Genomic DNA, 19,577 nt, shown 5'->3' on the forward strand with positions numbered 1-19,577 from the left:
GTGTGGGCACCCCTTCGACCCTCCTGCGCCGCCTCTTCGCCTATTTAAAGCCTCCGTCGCGAAAACCCTATGACGTTCGACGAAACCCACAGAAACCTTCCAGAGCCGCCGCCATCGCGAGGCCAAGATCTGGGGGACAGGAGTCTCTGTTCCGGCACGCCGCCGGGACGGGGAAGTGCCCCCGGAAGGCTTCTCCATCGACACCGCTGCCATCTCCACCGCCATCTTCATCACCGCTGCTGCTCCCATGAGGAGGGAGTAGTTCTCCATCGAGGCTCGGGGCTGTACCGGTAGCTATGTGGTTCATCTCTCTCCTATGTACTTCAATACAATAATCTCATGAGCTGCCTTACATGATTGAGATTCATATGATGATGCTTGTAATCTAGATGTCATTATGCTAGTCAAGTGAGTTTTACTTATGTGATCTCCGGAGACTCCTTGTCCCACGTGTGTAAAGGTGACAGTGTGTGCACCGTGTGGGTCTCTTAGGCTATATTTCACAGAATACTTATTCACTGATGAATGGCATAGTGAGGTGCTTATTTATATCTCTTTATGATTGCAATGTGTTTGTATCACAATTTATCTATGTGCTACTCTAGCAATGTTATTAAAGTAGTTCTATTCCTCCTGCACGATGTAATGGTGACAGTGTGTGCATCCGTGTTAGTACTTGGTTTATGCTATGATTATAATCTCTTGTAGATTATGAAGTTAACTATTGCTATGATAGTATTGATGTGATCTATTCCTCCTACATATGCATGAAGGTGACAGTGTGCATGCTATGTTAGTACTTGGTTTAGTCTTTTGATCTATCTTACACTATAAGGTTACTGAAATATGAACATTAATTGTGGAGCTTGTTAACTCCGGCATTGAGGGTTCGTGTAATCCTACGCAATGTGTTCATCATCCAACAAAAGTGTAGAGTATGCATTTATCTATTCTGTTATGTGATCAATGTTGAGAGTGTCCACTAGTGAAAGTGTAATCCCTAGGCCTTGTTCCTAAATACTGCTATCGCTGCTTGTTTCTTGTTTTACCTGCGTTACTACTGCTGCAATACTACCACCATCAACTACACGCCAGCAAGCTATTTTCTGGCACCGTTGCTACTGCTCATACTTATTTATACCACCTGTATTTCACTATCTCTTCGCCGAACTAGTGCACCTATTAGGTGTGTTGGGGACACAAGAGACTTCTTGCTTTGTGGTTGCAGGGTTGCATGAGAGGGATATCTTTGACCTCTTCCTCCCTGAGTTCGATAAACCTTGGGTGATCCACTTAAGGGAAAACTTGCTGCTGTTCTACAAACCTCTGCTCTTGGAGGCCCAACACTGTCTACAGGAAAGGAGGGGGAACGTAGACATCAGGACCCCGGTCCATTCTTTACATCGAATACAATCTACTGTAATACTCGTTCTTACTGTTCTCTGCAAACATCATCATCCACACTATACATCTAATCCTTTGTTACAGCAAGCCGGTGAGATTGACAAACTCACTGTTAAGTTGGGGCAAAGTATTTTGGTTGTGTTGTGCAGGTTCCACGTTGGCGCCGGAATCCCTGGTGTTGCGCCGCACTACACTCCGCTACCATCAACCTTCAACGTGCTTCTTGACTCCTACTGGTTCGATAACCTTGGTTTCTTTCTGAGAGAAAACTCGCCGCTGTACGCATCACACCTTCCTCTTGGGGTTACCAACGGACGTGTGCTTTACCGTCATCCATCCTCCTCGATCTTCTCAGTGGAGGATATATCTTTTATCACTTTTACTGATACACTTCCCCTAGTGCCTCGTATTTCTACTACTCCTTCTTGTCCCACAGTTGTTGATTCGACGGCATCTTCTTATACACCTTCATCATCTATACCCTCCCCTTTTCATGAATCTCCACCTTCTTCTACACTTCCTCCTTCTCCCTTGTCCCATGACTCTCCACCTTCATCATCGATATCTTCCACATCTTCGTCACCTCATTCGGTGATTCCTCTGTGTCCCGCTTTTCCTTTCTACTACTATACTCGTCATCTACGTACTATGGAGGAGTCCATTGACGTGACATCTACTTATGGTGTGCCGCCTCAATCAACTTACGGTCTTCGACCTCGTCCTCACCCCCACCCGAACGTTATTTCCCTGGTCGTTATGGTCTCTTTGTTGTCGTTGAGATGACATGTTATCAAGATGTTGTTGGTCATCCTGAATGGCAGCTTGCGATGGCAGAGGGGATTGTTGCGCTTGAGCGGACCGACACATGGGATTTGATTCCCCTTCTCCCCGCTTTTATCCCATCACATGTAAGTGGGTCTATATATAATATTAAGATTCACCCTGAGGGTTATGTTGAGCGCTACAAAGTTCGTCTTGTGGCTCGGGGTGTTCAGCAGGATCATGGTTGTAATTATGACGAGTCTTTTGCTCCCTGTGGCCCATATGACCACTATTCATATATTTCTAGCTATTGCATATGTTCGCCACCGGTCCATATCTCGGCTTGATGTTAAGAATGCCTTACTTAATGGTGAGTTGCGTGAGGAGGTTTATTTGCGGCCACCGTCGGGGTATTCTATTCCTGATGGCATGATTTTTCATCTTCGTCTCTCTCTCTCTCTCTTTATTGCCTTAAGCAAGCCCCGAGCCTAGTTTAAGCATTCCGCATCTATGGTGACTGCTGCTTGTTTTTCGCCCAGTGCTCATGATCTAGCGTTGTTTGTTCACCTTTCTTCTTGTGGTTGGACTCTTCTTCTTCTTTATGTTGATGACATGATCATCATCGTGACGACCCTCAGTACATTGCCTTTGTTAAGACCCATCTCAGTGAGCAGTTTCTTATGTCTAGTCTTTGTCCTCTTAGATACTTGCTTGGGATTGAGGTTTCCTCTACCGCTGATGGATTTTGTATTTCTCAAGAAAAGTATTTCCATGATCTTCTTTCTCGTGCTACTCTTAGTGATGAGTGCATGATGACCCACAAGTATAGGGGATCGCAACAGTCTTCGCGGGAAGTAAAACCCAATTTATTGATTCGACACAAGGGGAGACAAAGAATACTTGAAAGCCGTAACAGTGGAGTTGTCAATTCAGCTGCACCTGGAAACAGACTTGCTCGCAAGAGTTTATCAGTAGTAACAGTTTTATAGCAGTAGCAGTAGTGAAATATCAGCGATAGTGTAACAAAGACATCAGTAGTGATTATAGTAAACAGCAGGATTAAAATACTGTGGGCACAGGGATGGATGACGGGCGTTGCATTGATGAGAGAAACTCATGTAACAATCAAAGTAGGGCATTTGCAGATAATAATAAAATGGTGTCCAAGTACTAAGCAATCCATAGGCATGTGTTCCGTATATAGTCGTACGTGCTCGCAATGAGAAACTTGCACAACATCTTTTGTCCTACCAGCCAGTGGCCGCCAGGCCTCTAGGGAATCTACTGGAAATTAAGGTACTCCTTTTAATAGAGTACCGGAGCAAAGCATTAACACTCCGTGAACACATGTGATCCTCACATCACTGCCTTCTCCTCCGGTTGTCCCAATTTCTGTCACTTTGGGGCCTCGGGTTCCGAACAGCGACATGTGTATACAACTTGCAGGTAAGATCATAAAACAATGCATATCATCATGAAACAATAACATGTTCAGATCTGAGATCATGGCACTCGGGCCCTAGTGACAAGCATTAAGCATAACAAGTTGCAACAATATCATCAAAGTACCAATTACGGACACTAGGCACTATGCACTAACAATCTTATGCTATTACATGACCAATCTCATCCAATCCATACCATCCCCTTTAGCCTACAATGGGGGAATTACTCACACATGGATGGGGGAAACATTGCTGGTCGATGGAGAGGCGTTGGTGGTGATGATGGCGATGATCTCCTCCAATTCCCCGTCCCGGCGGAGTGCCAGAACGGAGTTTCTGGTCCCGAGACGGAGTTTCGCGACGGTGGCGGCGTACTGGATGGTTTCTGGCGACTTCGACTTCCCGTCTCGCGTTTTTAGATCGAAACCCTTAAATAGTCCAGAGGAGGGCGTCAGAGGCTGGCCGAGGCGGCCACACAGTAGGGCGGCGCGCCCCCCTCCTGGGCCGCGCCGGCCTAGTGTGTGGGGGCCTCGGGCCTCCACCAGGCTTGCCCTTCTGGCTCCGTAAATCTTCTGGAAAAATAAGACCTTCGACATAAATTCCGGGGATTTTCCTGAAAGTTGGATTTCTGCACAAAAACGAGACACCAGGGCAATTCTGCTGAAAACAGCGTTAGTCCGTGTTAGTGTTATCACCAGAATTTGACCGAGTCAAATGTGGGCGGCGATCAAGATGGGCTTGAAGAATATACATGGAAGAATATACGTGAATCGGCCTTATATGCAAAGTTTGGACTAGTTTGCCCGTGTATATGTAATATAGTAGGATACGTGTCGGTTAGTTAGAGTTTGGCTCGTGCACGGTTGGGATTTGTCGTGGTATTGTCACGGCATATGCCATAGGGTGGCTAATCGAAGTGGTTCCTGAGGGATCTCACGGCGGTATCCGGAAGCGGGTATGGGCACGAGCGACACGGCGACGTACCCAGGTTCGAGGCCCTCCGGTGGAGGTAAAACCTCTACTCCTGCTATGAGTGTATATGATGATCACACAGTACAGTGGTGCTCCTAGAGCTGTGTCCGGCTGGCCCTGAGAGGCTAAGGAAGACGATGGTCTCTCTCGCAGGGCAGCTCTGTAGGTGGGTGAAAGCAATAAATGATCGATCCCCTGCACGAGAGGGGGTAGTGCGGCTTATATAGACACCGGCACTTTACATATAAGACCCTATAGTTTACTGGCCGGCTGGGCCGGCTTCGGCTTCCGCTACTTCCCGAGGCGGTGATGTCAGGAGTGGTTGGGGCATCGTGGCCTGTCCCATCCGGCTGCCACGGTCAGCGGTATGGAGGAGGTGTCCCTGTCGCCGTCAGCCACTGTAGCCGGTACGGATCGTCGTAAGCCCTGACGGCCTGTCCATCGCGCGGCACTATTGCTCCACAGTGCCCCGCGCTTTACGGAAGATGGAGTCAGCGTGGACTTTAGGAACCCGGATCACCAACCCGGTTCCTTCCAGTGCAAGACTCGCCAGCCTCGAGTCGGTCACGAGTACAAACCCCAGTCGGATATGGCTTGTAGAAGCCGGCCCAGCTACAGCATTGGTGGCCGCAGCCAGGCCGACTAGGACCTAGAGCCAGCCGGCTTCCGGACCAGCCGGCCACGGCGCCAGCCGGCTGCTCCTCAGCCGGCCTTTGCCGCGAGCCGGCCAGCGGCCAGCCGGCCGCTCCGCGTCCATTGCCCTATCCGGGGTCTTCCCCCCGACAGGATTATTCCCACGTTAGAAAGTCTACGGACTATAAATATGTATCTAGGGTTTATGAAATAAACAACAATCACGTTCACCACAAACCAATCTAGGTGCATCGCCAACTCCCTTGTCTCGAGGGTTTCTTCCGGGTAAGCATCATGCTGCCTAGATCGCATCTCGCGATCTAGGCAGTACACGTTTATTCGCTGTTCATGCGTTGCTCGTACTGAAGCCTTTTTGATGGCGAGCAACGTAGTTATCTTAGATGTGTTAGGGTTAGCATTGTTCTTCGTATCATATGCTGTCGTCGTGCAACCCTTAGACATCTAGCCGCCCTTACACCTATCTTAGGTGTAGGGGCGGCACCCCGCTTGATCATTATTTAGTAGATCCGATCCGTTATGGTTGCTCCTTGTTCTTCAAGGATTAGTTTAATATCTGCATAGTTAGGCCTTACAAAGGGTTGAAGGATCCAGCGGCGCGTAGGGTGTAGTTTGCTAGCCCTAGACAGGATGTTCCGGGGATCGACTTCGTGTTGGTTTTTAGGCCTCGTCTAGGATCGGCTCACGATCACCGTGCGCGGCCGCGAGGCTCAATCACGAGTAGGATGTTCCGATTATGCGGTGAAAACCCTAAATCGTCGTAGATTGTTTTAGCTTTATTCTGATCAAGCAGGACCACCATATATTCGTACACCTCGTGCGAATCATGGGTGGATCGGCTCTTTGAGCCGATTCACAGGACAACCTGAGAGCCGATCGAGGCTCGTATTTAATGTTTACGTGTATGCCATGCAGGAAACTAAGCGAGGCACATCCATCACCTTCCTGACCAGGTATAGGTCAGGTGGCACGCCCTTGCACCAGCATCGGACGTGCGTGCCGGAGTCTTTGCGGGCCGTCGCTCGGAGGGACCAGGGCCAGCCGCAGCCCTAAGTTGTTCCCGGCTCTCCTGTGTTGCCCGTCGCTGCTCGCCGGTGGGTTTCTGACCGCAACACATTCTGGCACGCCCGGTGGGACAATCTTCGACATCAACCACATCGCCATCTACATCTGAGATGGCGGACGGCACTCCAGTCACGTACGAGGACCTGACCGAGGAGCTCAAGAAGAAGTATGACGAGGTCAAAGCAATCCTCGAAGCCGACCTCATCGGCTCTTTTCACAGAACCCGCTCACATGGCGTCAGGTGGAAAGGGTTCTCACCTGAAGGCGCGCTCGATGGAGTGGACCTGTCCACCCCGTCAGAAGAACGCACCATGTCCCTGCGTCAGGAGGTTAACTTCATGGTAGCTCATTCGCTACACCGCCATTCTGAGAGCCTGGTGAACACTTTGGAGCGTGTCGCTCTTCGGGTGATCCAGGAAATCATGAGGCATCAGTACTCTCCGTCAGGACCAGCTCTCGGGACTTACCAAGGAGAGATGCCACTCCAGTCCCGTCCACCGCTGCCATTCGCGTTGGCAGCACCAGAAGTGCCGAATTCACCGGCATACGTCGTCTACAAGATCGGTGGTGACCCTAGTGACTACCAGTTCTTGCATGAGGCGCCTAAGGAGATCCCTCACGGATACACGTGCACATACGTGCCAGACTGCAGTAACTGGGCACTCACAAACCCGACTGCAACAGCAGGGACTTCTGGAACAACAGGAGGAACTTCGGGAACAGATCTTGAGAAGCAGACGTGGCTAGCTAAGTACGCCACTCCGACAAACCTCCAGAGCTCAGCTCCTGCAGTTGGCTCAGAGCTGGAAAAGCAAGCATGGCTGGCTAAGTATGCCACTCCGGTGAATCTTCAGAGTTCGACTCCTGCAGCCAGCACCGCGGATCAGATCAGTACCATCCTGAGAGACCAGTTCGGCATGGTGCCGAAAAGGAGGACAATCGGCTATTCCAAGCCGTACCCCAATGAGTACGAGTTGATCCCGCTACCACCCAAATATCGGCTCCCTGATTTCTCCAAGTTTAATGGATCAGATGGTTCCAGCTCCATCGAGCATGTGAGCTGATATTTGGCACAGCTGGGCACGATCTCAGCGGCAGATGAGTTGCGTGTGAGGTTCTTCGCACAGTCCCTCACAGGATCGGCTTTCGGGTGGTACACATCGCTGCCACCAGACTCAATCCGGACTTGGAAGCAGTTGGAGGAGCAGTTCCACATGCAGTATCACTCAGAGGCTTCCGAGGCTGGCATTGCCGATCTAGCACAAGTACGTCAGAAGCGTGGAGAAACTGTGGCAGATTACGTCCAGCGCTTCAGAACTGTTAGGAGCCGATGTTATTCGTGTGACTGAAAAGGAACCAGTCGAGTTGGCAGTGGTGGGCCTTGCATCACCGATCAAGGACATGGCCTCCCAAGCAGACTACCCTTCACTAGCGCACATGGTTCAGAAACTGACGTTATATTAACAGCGCCACCCAGACTTGTACCAGGACAAATTCAAGCGTGCGGTAGTCTTGGTTGAAGCAGATGAAGATGAAGGGTCCGCGGGAGATCAAGAGGTAGCAGTGGCTGAATGGACTCGGGGGGCAACCCCCGTATCCTGCAAATGGGTTAAGCCACCAGGTCCGCCCAGAGGGTTTGACTTCGATGTAACTAAAACTGAGCAAATTTTTGACCTCTTACTGAAGGAGAAGCAGCTGAAGTTACCCGAAGGCCTCAAACTTCCCACGGTACAGGAGCTGAACGGAAAGCCATATTGCAAATGGCATAACTCGTTCTCCCATACCACCAACGACTGCAGGGTGTGGCGTCAGCAGATCCAAATGGCGATAGAACAAGGACGTCTAATTTTCAACCAGTACGCCATGAAAGTCGACACTCACCCCTTCCCAGCCGTTAATATGGTGGAGTGCACTTACCCTGGAGGGTGCCAGCCAGGATTCTCGTTCAACATCAACATGGTAGGACCTGGACACCACTCTGGTAAGGACGGAGACGAGGGCAGCTGCTCTCGTAGCAAGGACACAGAGGAAGCCGCTCCACGCGATCGGCTCCGTCACGATGGCAAGCGCTACATCACAGAGGGAGAAGTAAGGAATGTGAGATATCAGCGACCCCTCTCTGATCACCTCCTCAACAAGTATGTGAGTCAGTATGACCAACGCCGACGACCCAACGACGATGATGAAAGAGATCATCTCGCTAGCGACACCAGGAGACATCGTCGGCATGATCGCGATGAGGAGGAGTACGAGCGCCGTGCCAAGGAAAAGTCGAGGGAGCAAGACGATGAGGATAGGCACTGGGACTGTCCCTTCTTCAGGCACTGCTGGGATTCAGGAATGAGCCGATTGCCTACAATCGGCAACTGCCTAGAATGTAGACAGAAGAGGAAGGATGCAGCTAACGTGTCCGTGTTCCAACGTCTAGGGCCTCTCCCGCCTCGGAACAAGCACGCTGAGTCCCCTTGGGTGGAAGATCTCGAGGATTTGGAAGATGATGATGAAGAAGAAGAAGACAGGTACCACCGGCCAAGGTGGTGCCCTGATGGACTCAGCCGTTCCCAAAAGCGTAGGGTTCAGCGACTGCGTGGCTTGGAGGAAGCCGAAAGGTTATACCTGCACACGCTAAGGAAGGCGCGGCCTGATCTGGCCGCGAAAATTCAACGAACCCTGGATGAAGAGCGTCGACCACAAAAAATGGAGTGGCGCCCCAAGCAGAGGAAAGCCGATGATGAAACATCGGCTGGCACAAACATGGTGTTCATCCTTCCGACGGAGTTTAGTGCTCCAGGATTGGATGAGGCACCCGTGGCACAACTTGACTGCGGCCCACGGCCGGTTATCTTTGAGAAGCCACGAGAAAGAAGCTACAGACATCTGAAGGCCCTGTACTTGCGAGGTTATATCAATGGGCAGCCTGTCAACAAGATGCTGGTGGACACCGGAGCGGCAGTCAACATTATGCCATACTCCATGCTACGTCGGTTGGGACGCTCTAGCTCGGATCTGATCAAGACCAACGTGACATTGAGCGATTTCAACGGCCAAGCGTCTGACGCACAAGGTGTTCTGAACGTGGATCTGACCGTAGGAAGGAAAACCATCCCTACGACGTTCTTCATTGTCGATAGCAAGAGCACCTATGTTGTTCTGCTAGGAAGAGATTGGATCCACGCCAACTGTTGTATTCCATCCACGATGCACCAATGCGTAATACAGTGGGATGGAGATGAGGTAGAGGTCGTCCATGCAGATGACTCAGCCGAGATTTCAACGGCTGGCATGAACGCTTGGGAGACAGCAGGTCAAGAGCCACTCTCAGGCATCAATTTGGACGACTGCGAGCGCATCGACGTGACAAAGGATGGGGTTAGGCTGGTCTTATCCACCGGCCTGACCGTGTAGCAAGAACGAACCGATGGGCAAACGTGGCGAGGCCGATCCTTGGGATCGGCCCCCAAAGATCTATGGAGGACCATTGCGAAACCTTCATTGAGCAATTCAATCAACATGGAGGCCGATTCTAGCAATCGGCCAAAATTATCCTCACCATACGTTCTGCATGTGCTCAACATCGACCCAATGGGCAGCGGTTTTACGTCGGCTGATGAGCTGGAAAAATCAACATTGGTCCTACCGGAGCCGACGTTCAAATACAGTGCCTTGGCTAACTACAGAGCCGATATCCGCAATTACCTGGCAGATTCGGCTCGGGGGGCACCTAATCAGATGAACATGTGCAGATGAACATGTGTGCAGTGAAATATTGAGGGCCGATATAAAAAAAATTGGCCAGTAAAAAAAAATTCTCACGGTTGGTATACAGCCGATGCAAGGACATCGACTTTAGAGCTAAAGAAACAAAGCCGATGCACAGCCATCGACTCTAGTACAATTACACAGGATCTACTTGCTACGTGTTCAAGACGCGGATCTTCACCAAGTCCAGTTCAGCTGTGAGGCCTTCTGCTTCCTCGAGGGAGTAAACAATGAGAGCTTCCTCAGCTGCAATGAGCCGATTTTGGTGCCTGAACCTTCTCGTCGAGGACTTCCAACCCTTTGCGCCAGTTCAGCAGTACTGTCAGAAGCGTCAGTTTTGGCATACAAGGCAGCCTTCTGTTCTTTAAGCCGCCATCATTTACAGAGTCAGAACCGTCTCTGTTGCTGCGAAAAGATAGAGCAAGGCGCTATGTTCGGACAGTAAGGGGCAGTTAAGGATCACCTTCAGGCTGGGAACCATAGCGTGGGCTTTGGATGGTGCTGCCCATGGATTCATTGCAGTTGCGAGCCTGCGCGATTGACATCTGAGGTTCGTATGGCCGGGGGTTGGATCTGTTCAAGTGGCGTTTTGGGGAATTGGGTCTTGCCCTTGCGAACAGGCCACAGATTACCATTTGGATAAACAATAGAGTTGGCTCTGCTTGCGTTTTCATGGCAAGGACCGGTGCGCTGCCATCGGCTCGTGATTTGTTGACTTATTTTAGCAATCGGTAAGTTTGGTGAAAGAACAGAATCAGCTGAGAAGTTCTTCTTCATAATAAGAGGGCTTTTTACAAAAGAAGAGCCGATTGCTCAAGAAAGGGAAAACAAAAGAAGAGCCGATTGCTCAGGGGCTACTAGTCCTACTCTACTAGTCCTCGCTGACCTCGTCGTCGGCATCGTTGCCGTCGGCGCTGCTTCCGGAGGGTTCCTCGTCGCTGCTACCCCAGCCCTCGGCCGGAGCCTCTTCTTCCTCGTCATCATCATCATCCTCGCTGTCCGCCCAAGCGCGGAAGCGCTTTGCCGGCGGATACCCAGCGGAGGAGGAGGAATCATCCTCCTCCTTTTCCTCTTCTTCCTCGTCATCATCATCGTCCTCGCTGTCCGCCCAAGCGCGGAATCGCTTTGCCGGCGGATACCCATCGGAGGAGGAGGAATCATCCTCCTCCTTTTCCTCTTCTTCCTCTACTTCTTCTTCTTCCTCCTCCCCATCGGAGGAGGTGGGTTTCGCCCAGGGGTGGAGGTCGTCTTCGCTTTCGCTCTTCAGCTCCCCTTCAATGAGGAACTTGAGGTCGTCTTCCCCATCGGTCAGAGGTAGGTCGCCATCTGGCCCGACGAGTGCTTCGGGTGGGCCATCTGGCACATGATCAAAGTTCCACTCCGGCTCGCTCGAGGAGGAAGACTGGAGGGAGAGGCCGGAGGAGACGGAGGAAGAGGAAGACATTGCTACAGGGAAAGAGGGTTTTTCGGTGCCGATAGCTAGAATAGAGGAGGGGGATGAAAAGGCGAATCAGTCGGCACAGTTAAATAAGTGGGAGCCTAGTGGAGATTTAATGCCATTGCAGTTTCCGAGGAAGTGATGCTAAAGCTATCAAATTTTGCAGAGAAGTTGAGAAGGCAAGGCATCATGATGAAGAATGCTGCGACGGTTCTGCTCTGCCACGACATGACCCGACGAAGAAAAGCAGAGTGATTTTGGAATTATCAATTCCAAAACCAGGGGGGCATGTGTTATCACCAGAATTTGACCGAGTCAAAGGTGGGCCGCGATCAAGATGGGCTTGAAGAATATACATGGAAGAATATACGTGAATCGGCCTTATATGCAAAGTTTGGGCTAGTTTGCCCGTGTATCTGTAATATAGTAGGATACGTGTCGGTTAGTTAGAGTTTGGCTCGTGCACGGTTGGGATTATTCCCACGTTAGAAAGTCTACGGACTATAAATATGTATCTAGGGTTTATGAAATAAACAACAATCACGTTCACCACAAACCAATCTAGGCACATCGCCAACTCCCTTGTCTCGAGGGTTTCTTCCGGGTAAGCATCATGCTGCCTAGATCGCATCTCGCGATCTAGGCAGTACACGTTTATTCGTTGTTCATGCGTTGCTCGTACTGAAGCCTTTTTGATGGCGAGCAACGTAGTTATCTTAGATGTGTTAGGGTTAGCATTGTTCTTCGTATCATATGATGTCGTCGTGCAACCCTTAGACATCTAGCCGCCCTTACACCTATCTTAGGTGTAGGGGCGGCACCCCGCTTGATCATTATTTAGTAGATCCGATCCGTTATGGTTGCTCCTTGTTCTTCAAGGATTAGTTTAATATCTGCATAGTTAGGCCTTACAAAGGGTTGAAGGATCCAGCGGCGCGTAGGGTGTAGTTTGCTAGCCCTAGACAGGATGTTCCGGGGATCGACTTCGTGTTGGTTTTTAGGCCTTGTCTAGGATCGGCTCACGATCACCGTGCGCGGCCGCGAGGCTCAATCACGAGTAGGATGTTCCGATTATGCGGTGAAAACCCTAAATCGTCGTAGATCGTTTTAGCTTTATTCTGATCAAGCAGGACCACCATATATTCGTACACCTCGTGCGAATCATGGGTGGATCGGCTCTTTGAGCCGATTCACAGGACAACCTGAGAGCCGATCGAGGCTCGTATTTAATGTTTACGTGTATGCCATGCAGGAAACTAAGCGAGGCACATCCATCACCTTCCTGACCAGGTATAGGTCAGGTGGCACGCCCTTGCACCAGCATCGGACGTGCGTGCCGGAGTCTTTGCGGGCCGTCGCTCGGAGGGACCAGGGCCAGCCGCAGCCCTAAGTTGTTCCCGGCTCTCCTGTGTTGCCCGTCGCTGCTCGCCGGTGGGTTTCTGACCACAACAGTTAGTTGTATCCAAAATACACAAATTGGGGGCAAAACAATAGCAAAAGTGTTCGGGAAAGTAGATACGTTTTGGACGTATCAGTACACTATTGAGACTCCTATGAAGCTCAATGTTCACCTTTGTGCTTCTTATGGTGACCCCTTTTCCGATCCGATACGTTAATGTCATCTTATTGGGAGTCTTGTCCATCTCCACCCGTTACGATATCTCCTATCCTATTAATATATTGAGCTAGTTTGTTTATGCGCCCAGTCGCCTACTTTGTTTCACTATAGTTACCTTCTTATGTTCTACTATATCTTTGTGGCACTATCTCTCATTGTCTCTTCTTTCCCTGTTCTAGATCATTATAGCTCCAGGCCTACTCGAATTCTACATGGGATAGTGATCCTTCGGATCGCTGCTCACTTTCTGCTTACTGTGTTTTTCTTGGTGGTTCTCTCATTTTCCTGGAAGATGAAGAAACAGACTACAGTTTTTCGTTCGAGTGTAGAGGCTGAGTTGCGAGCTATGGCTCTTCTGATGGCAATGGTTACGATGGTTATTGGAGGATTTTGGTGTTTCTGCTACTACACCTACTCCCCATTGTCAAATAGTACATGTGCTATCAGCATTGTGCGTGACCCTATGAGTTAACCAAGCATATTGGTGTTGGTACTTCTAGCGCGTTGGTATGCAAGATCAGTTATTATTCTTCCGTATGTGTCTTCTGAGTTACAGTTGGTGGATTCTTCATGAAGGACAAGAATAGAGCGCATCATGGATTTTACCTCTCCAAACTGAGTGTTGTGGATCCACAACGAGTTTGAGGGAGGATGTTAGTGAGATATTTATGAGTTCCCATTGGTCTTTGGCCTTTTACCTTCTACATGATAGCCTTTGGCCTCCCAGTGTGTATATATGGATTTGCCCTCTTGTAATGATAAGTTGCTATTCCTCATGACATTCACATATATTTCACTGCTTTGGTGCATAGAAGATAGAGAGACTTACGAGGACGCCAGTGTTTCGACTTTTTGTCTACATTACTCATGTTCACTTTTGAACCTTAACGAACCTTAGTTTTTCAAACAAACAACCTTTTATGTCGATTAAATGAACCCTTGACTACTTCATCAATTGAATCTTGCATATTCATATAGGTAATTTAATGTTTCAGGCATCATATTTCCTTTTATTCACACAATATTTACTGAAGAGATGCCTGCTACAACGCGCGGAGTGTCCTTCTAGTTCTACAGATACATATTGCAAGATGTATCTAATGATATTGTCTTTGTATTTTACTACATGTTAATGATTTTTTTTGTAAATAATTGGTCGAACTTTACATTGTCTAGCTTTTCAAAAATAATATAAGTCTTACTCTTTGAAAACCGAGGTAGTAGCATCCAAACATGTTGGACTTATTACAGCTGCAACACATGTTGTAAACCATGTATATTCAACGATCACAAACAAAACAAACAAACAAAAAATTAAGCGGTAGGCAAGCAAACGTATGGATGTGATGTGAGCTGCATGCTTCGATTACTTGGGTGGCTTGTAGTAGCCGTAGACAGAGTAGAAGGTCTGCAGCACGGTGAGGGCGAGCAAGACCATGGCGACGACGACCGACGTGGTCACCCACGGGTTGGTGAAGTAGTTGCTCACCAGCGCGGCACGCCAGCGGGGCCACCTTGCTCTCTGGTACGTGTTGACCTCCTGCATCAGGCCGGCAAGGTAGTTGCGGTCGTCGGAGGTGTGCGCCTCCTTGCAGAGGCGGCTGAAGAAGCCCATGGCGACATCGTCCCTATCGCCGTTCATGTGGTTCACCAGCACCCCGCTCCGGTGGAGGAGGCGCACGTCCCCGGTGGTCTTGATGAGGCAGTCCATGAAGATGGCGTACGCGGTGAAGCGGCCGGGCGTGGTCGGGTAGGTCTGCTCGAAGGCGATGAGGTTTCGAAACAGGGGTTCGCTGTAGTCGAACAGCTGGAGCGGCGGGATCTCCAGGATGCCTCGCCGGCGGCGGAAGCTGACGTCCAGGAAGCTCGAGGCACCGCGCTTACGTGCGCAGAAACGAACGCCGGCCTCCTCCAGCTCCGTGGCGCATGGCACCCACCGCGTGAGCTCTGGCGCCAATAGTGCGGCCGGCCGCTGCTGCTGCTGGTGGCGGATGGACTCGTCCGAATCCGACGGCGGGAAGTCGACGGAGAGGTAGAAGAGGTGGAGGAGGTGGTGCACGTCGTGGCATTGAATGCGCGCAGAGTGCAGACGAGGAGGATGGAGCGAGCCGAAGAGGTGGAGTCCGCCACTGACGAGGAGGGCGTCGTCGCGCTCGCCGGTGGTGGTGTTGCCCATGACCTTGAGGTGCTTGAAGAGCTTCCGGACGACGAAGAAGGGGACCTGGTTGCTAAGCAGCAGCAGGTCGCGCTTCACGGTTCCCCACACCCAGCACCGCCCGAACAGGTGAGTCCACTCGTCGTAGTCGCTCTCCATGGCACCGCCACTTTTGGCCATTCGCGCGTCCTTGAGCAGGCGGTATAGGACAAAGCAGCCGTCCAGCAGCATTGTCATCGCCAGCTGCTCATCGTCGCTAATGGAGGAAGAAGAAATGCTGCTACTGTATGAGGCACGAATCCGCGGCAGCAGCCGCACGATCGTGTCGAAGCAGTTCCGAAGCAGCGGCCCATGTATCTCCGGCGACCATGCTGCCGACTCTCCTCCCACCACCAGCTTGCGGACGCAGCACCTCTTGTAGTGCTCCAGCATGAGCATGCTAGCCGTCGTGCGCTCGTGGTCGAAGAGTGGGCCGATGCAGACGACCTTGGGGGTGTAGGCGCCCTTGTTGCCCTCCGCGAGGTCCTCGGGGACCACGCAGATTGTCGGCGGCAGCACCGACCCTTGAGGAATCGCCATGCTCACCTCCTCCTCCATTGTGGCCAGACGCAGCTGGGGTGTCTGCAGCTGCCGCTGCTGCTGCTTGCGGATCTTCTCTTCGTCGGCTGATGATTGATCCATGCAGATAACCAGCCAAGGTCATTATATGGATGCAAATGTATGTGTCAGAAAAAAAATTGTCTATTCTTGAAATAAAATACTAGAAAAAGGTAAAGGAGTGACCAAAATAATTACCTGGCTTTTCCACTTGTGGGGTGGAAGGTGGCTTCATAGTAGTTGGATTTCTAACATCGACATCCCACAAATTTTGGCCTGAAAAAAACTAATGTTGAATCAGCCTACTACCGATCTATAATTTGGTAGTTTTATCTTTACAACAAACAAGCAATGTGGGAGCAAGGACCCAATATGCTGCTGGACATTCTACTAGATGTTTCTATGTTCACATCAAAATACAAGTGCCTATCTGCCTCCAAATGAATTTTTCTTTCTGATACACACCTCCCGGAACGTTCTCTTAGGCAGCTCCGGATCACTCCCCCCGAACCCCATCCCGTACACCTTACCACGCGAGCTCCCTGGGCTGCCGACGACAATGTAGAGACAATATTACTTACGCACACCCTTTCTACAAGCAGAGTGGTGGTCTTAGGCATCTTGTTCACGGAGGGGGAGGTTGTTGAGCTAGCGAGGCGGCGATGTAGAGTGGTAGAAGCGGCGATGCTTGGGTGTCATGGGCCACGCTGAACGATGACGACTGTCCTGCGATCTCAATCTAGTTGAGAAGGCCTTCGTGTTTTCCTAGCGGTGTATCAATTTGGTGCATGGAGTCATATTATCTTCACGGCGCTGCTCTGACATGGGCTAGGAGATCTTGGCGACTTCACTGGGACCTCACGTAGTGCGCTATGGTTTGTTCCTTCAGCGGCATGCCTTGGAGTGGCTGCAGTGTTGGAGGTTGATACTCCCTTTCTTCACCAGTGATGAGATCCTTTTTTTATGGTGGTGGTGCATGTCTACAACATATCTCCATGTCCCCTCATCTACAGTCTGCCGGGTCACCATATTTTTCCTAGGTAAAACCCCAATATTAGAGGCTTCGGACGCTGGCCATGTCGATGCCTGCTGATGCGCTTCCTCCTTGGAAGTGTGGTGATGGGCTTGATCATAATTTCCCCTCCTTTGTTCTTGGGGAAACCCTAGATCTGGTTTAGTGACCGCGTCACGGTGTTGTTCCCTTCTTTTAGGCGTTGCCTTGGCTACATGGGGAGTACCCAATGTGACATGTGAGGATGATGGCCTCACCGATATCATCAATGAGGTTTAGTGGTCATTTTTCGCTGGTGGTGAGTACTAATCAAGATGTGGGTCTCCCAAGCGCTATGAACGTCATCACGAAAACTTTCTAGTCTAGAACTTCCTCAAATTTTGTCCGATCCTGCCATATGGTCACCGGTCCTCTAGGTGCAAGAGTAGGGGTATGTTGGTCCGGGAAACCTCGGAGTCATTATTTTTCTATAGTAGTGTTTTGGTCATGACGTGGTATTGAGGCTCGGTGTCCTATCTCTCTTTGCCATTCTGGGCTGGAGGTTGGACAAGGCGAGATTCTCCATACGAGTATCTTGTATCTGTTGGGCATTGGCTTTGTCTTGTGTGAGTATGGTGTTGTAGCCATATTTGGCATCGTCTTCTCCCTTTTTAGGTAAAATACAAGGGTGGCTTCCACTTTTTGCTTTCTATACATTCACCATGGGATGTTATATATCGCCATGAATAGCATGCTACATTGTGCCCAAGAGCAGTACGCGGTGTAGTTTGGCAAATATACCCATAAAATATGAGACTTAAGGCATGTTTGTGCAAGAGGGGCTTGTACTCAAATTCATTGCAACCAAAAACAAAAAAGAACAACAACAACATTAGAATGCCAAACAGAGTGGAGTGATAATTACCGTCATCTGTACTAGCCATTTTGTTTGATCCTGTTAGTAGCACAGAGAAGGAGCTGATATCGACGTGTCCCTGAAATATCTGTTGCGGTGTCGCCAAGGGGTGCAACGACACCACTTATATGTATATGATGAGGTCTGTGCCGGGGTGGTGTAGAATAAATTCTTTCCTTGCTGCTAGTAAAGTGCATACCCTGCAAAAGGCCATACAATTGATCGTCACCCGGCCTGGCTGATTGTGAAGTGCATGTGGTGTGCCCTTTAAAGACCATGGAATAGATTACTGCCCCTGTTGACACGGGAAGTCTTTGTTTAGGAACGAAAAACAAAAGAGCGCGCTGTGGTGTGTCACGTACAAAATTAGAAGCAAGGAGCAGAGTAGTAAGTGATCACCAAGGCTTCTATGGCAGGTATACTTTCTTTTCCCAATGTGCGGTGAAGCTACTTTGTACTTGCGTCAAATAAATTATGCTCCCTCCATTTTCAGTTTACTAGTCCTGCATGTGTACCTAGGTAATATCATCAATTCGATCTATATAATCGGATTTCAGTTTACTAGTGCTACTTGGAAACTTTACGATGCATCATATTCCCTTCATACCGGTTTACAGAGCAATTACATATTTTAAGAAAGAAGTTTGACTACAATTTTGATTAACAAAGAATATGATATATGCCACAAAAATTATACCATTGGATTCATATTCAAAAGGAGTTTCCTATGGTATAATTTTATGGCATATATCTTACTTTTTGTTGACCAAATTTGTAGTCAATTTTTTTTCTCAAAATACGTAATTGCCATGTAAACCGTATGGAGGGAATACTACACATTTAATCGGAGTAGATCAAACGGTTATAATTAATTGAGCCGCATTTGGGTTAGAGGGCAAGAGGGTAATCTCGTTTTTTGAGGGATCAAGAGGGTAATATTGATCTTAATCTTTATTATTAAATATTTAAATTGCAATAGGACGTGATGGTCCGTAAAAAGTCCGTTGTTGGTACGGAAGTGTGTAAGGGTAATTTACCCCTATGTTTGTTTTTGGTAATTGATGGCAATTTCTCTGGACTAATGTTTTCATTGAGTCTTTGGTTGACGGAATACTCCATAGGTTTTGCTTGAAGACTGATGGCGTGTAACACACACGTTCGTTGGGAACCCCAAGAGGAAGGTATGATGCACACAGTAGCAAGTTTTCCCTCAGAAAGAAACCAAGGTTTATCGAACCAGGAGGAGCCAAGAAGCACGTTGAAGGTTGTTGGTGGCGGGATGTAGTGCGGCGCAACACCAGGGATTCCGGCGCCAACGTGAAACCTGCACAACACAACCAAAGTACTTTGCCCCAACGAAACAGTGAGGTTGTCAATCTCACCGGCTTGCTGTAACAAAGGATTAGATGTATAGTGTGGATGATAATTGTTTGCAGAAAACAGTAAAACAAGTATTGCAGTAGATTGTATTCGATGTAAAGAATAGGACCGGGGTCCACATTTCACTAGAGGTGTCTCTCCCATAAGATAAATAGCATGTTGGGTGAACAAATTACAGTCGGGAAATTGACAAATAGAGAGGGCATGACAATGCACATACATGATATGATAAATATTGTGAGATTTAATTGGGCATTACGACAAAGTACATAGACCGCTATCCAGCATGCATCTATGCCTAAAAAGTCCACCTTCAGGTTATCATCCGAACCCCTTCCGGTATTAAGTTGCAAACAACAGACAATTGCATTAAGTATGGTGCGTAATGTAATCAATAACTACATCCTCAGACATAGCATCAATG

At 49.3% G+C, this 19,577-nt stretch overlaps 1 protein-coding gene across 1 annotated transcript; it reads right to left on the minus strand.

Annotated features, from left to right (window-relative positions):
- Window positions 1-14,276: 14,276 nt before the first annotated feature.
- On the minus strand, window positions 14,277-17,865 carry LOC127304587 (UPF0481 protein At3g47200). The gene is made up of 3 exons (XM_051335228.2): window positions 17,783-17,865; window positions 16,065-16,142; window positions 14,277-15,934 (listed from the first exon to the last, which is right to left on the minus strand). The coding sequence occupies exons 1-3, from the start codon at window positions 17,799-17,801 to the stop codon at window positions 14,481-14,483; spliced, it is 1,551 nt and encodes a 516-aa protein (XP_051191188.1). The 5' UTR covers window positions 17,802-17,865; the 3' UTR covers window positions 14,277-14,480.
- Between the last annotated feature and the right edge of the window lie 1,712 nt (window positions 17,866-19,577).

This window comes from Lolium perenne, chromosome 5 (genome assembly GCF_019359855.2).
Source record: "Lolium perenne isolate Kyuss_39 chromosome 5, Kyuss_2.0, whole genome shotgun sequence".
NCBI lineage: Eukaryota > Viridiplantae > Streptophyta > Magnoliopsida > Poales > Poaceae > Lolium > Lolium perenne.

Bases quoted from the DNA above. Each gene is read 5' to 3' on its own strand.
- LOC127304587 (XM_051335228.2), bottom strand. The intron at 15,935-16,064 runs GTAATTATTTTG...ATCAATCATCAG, and splicing joins CCCACAAGTGGAAAAGCCAG to CCGACGAAGAGAAGATCCGC.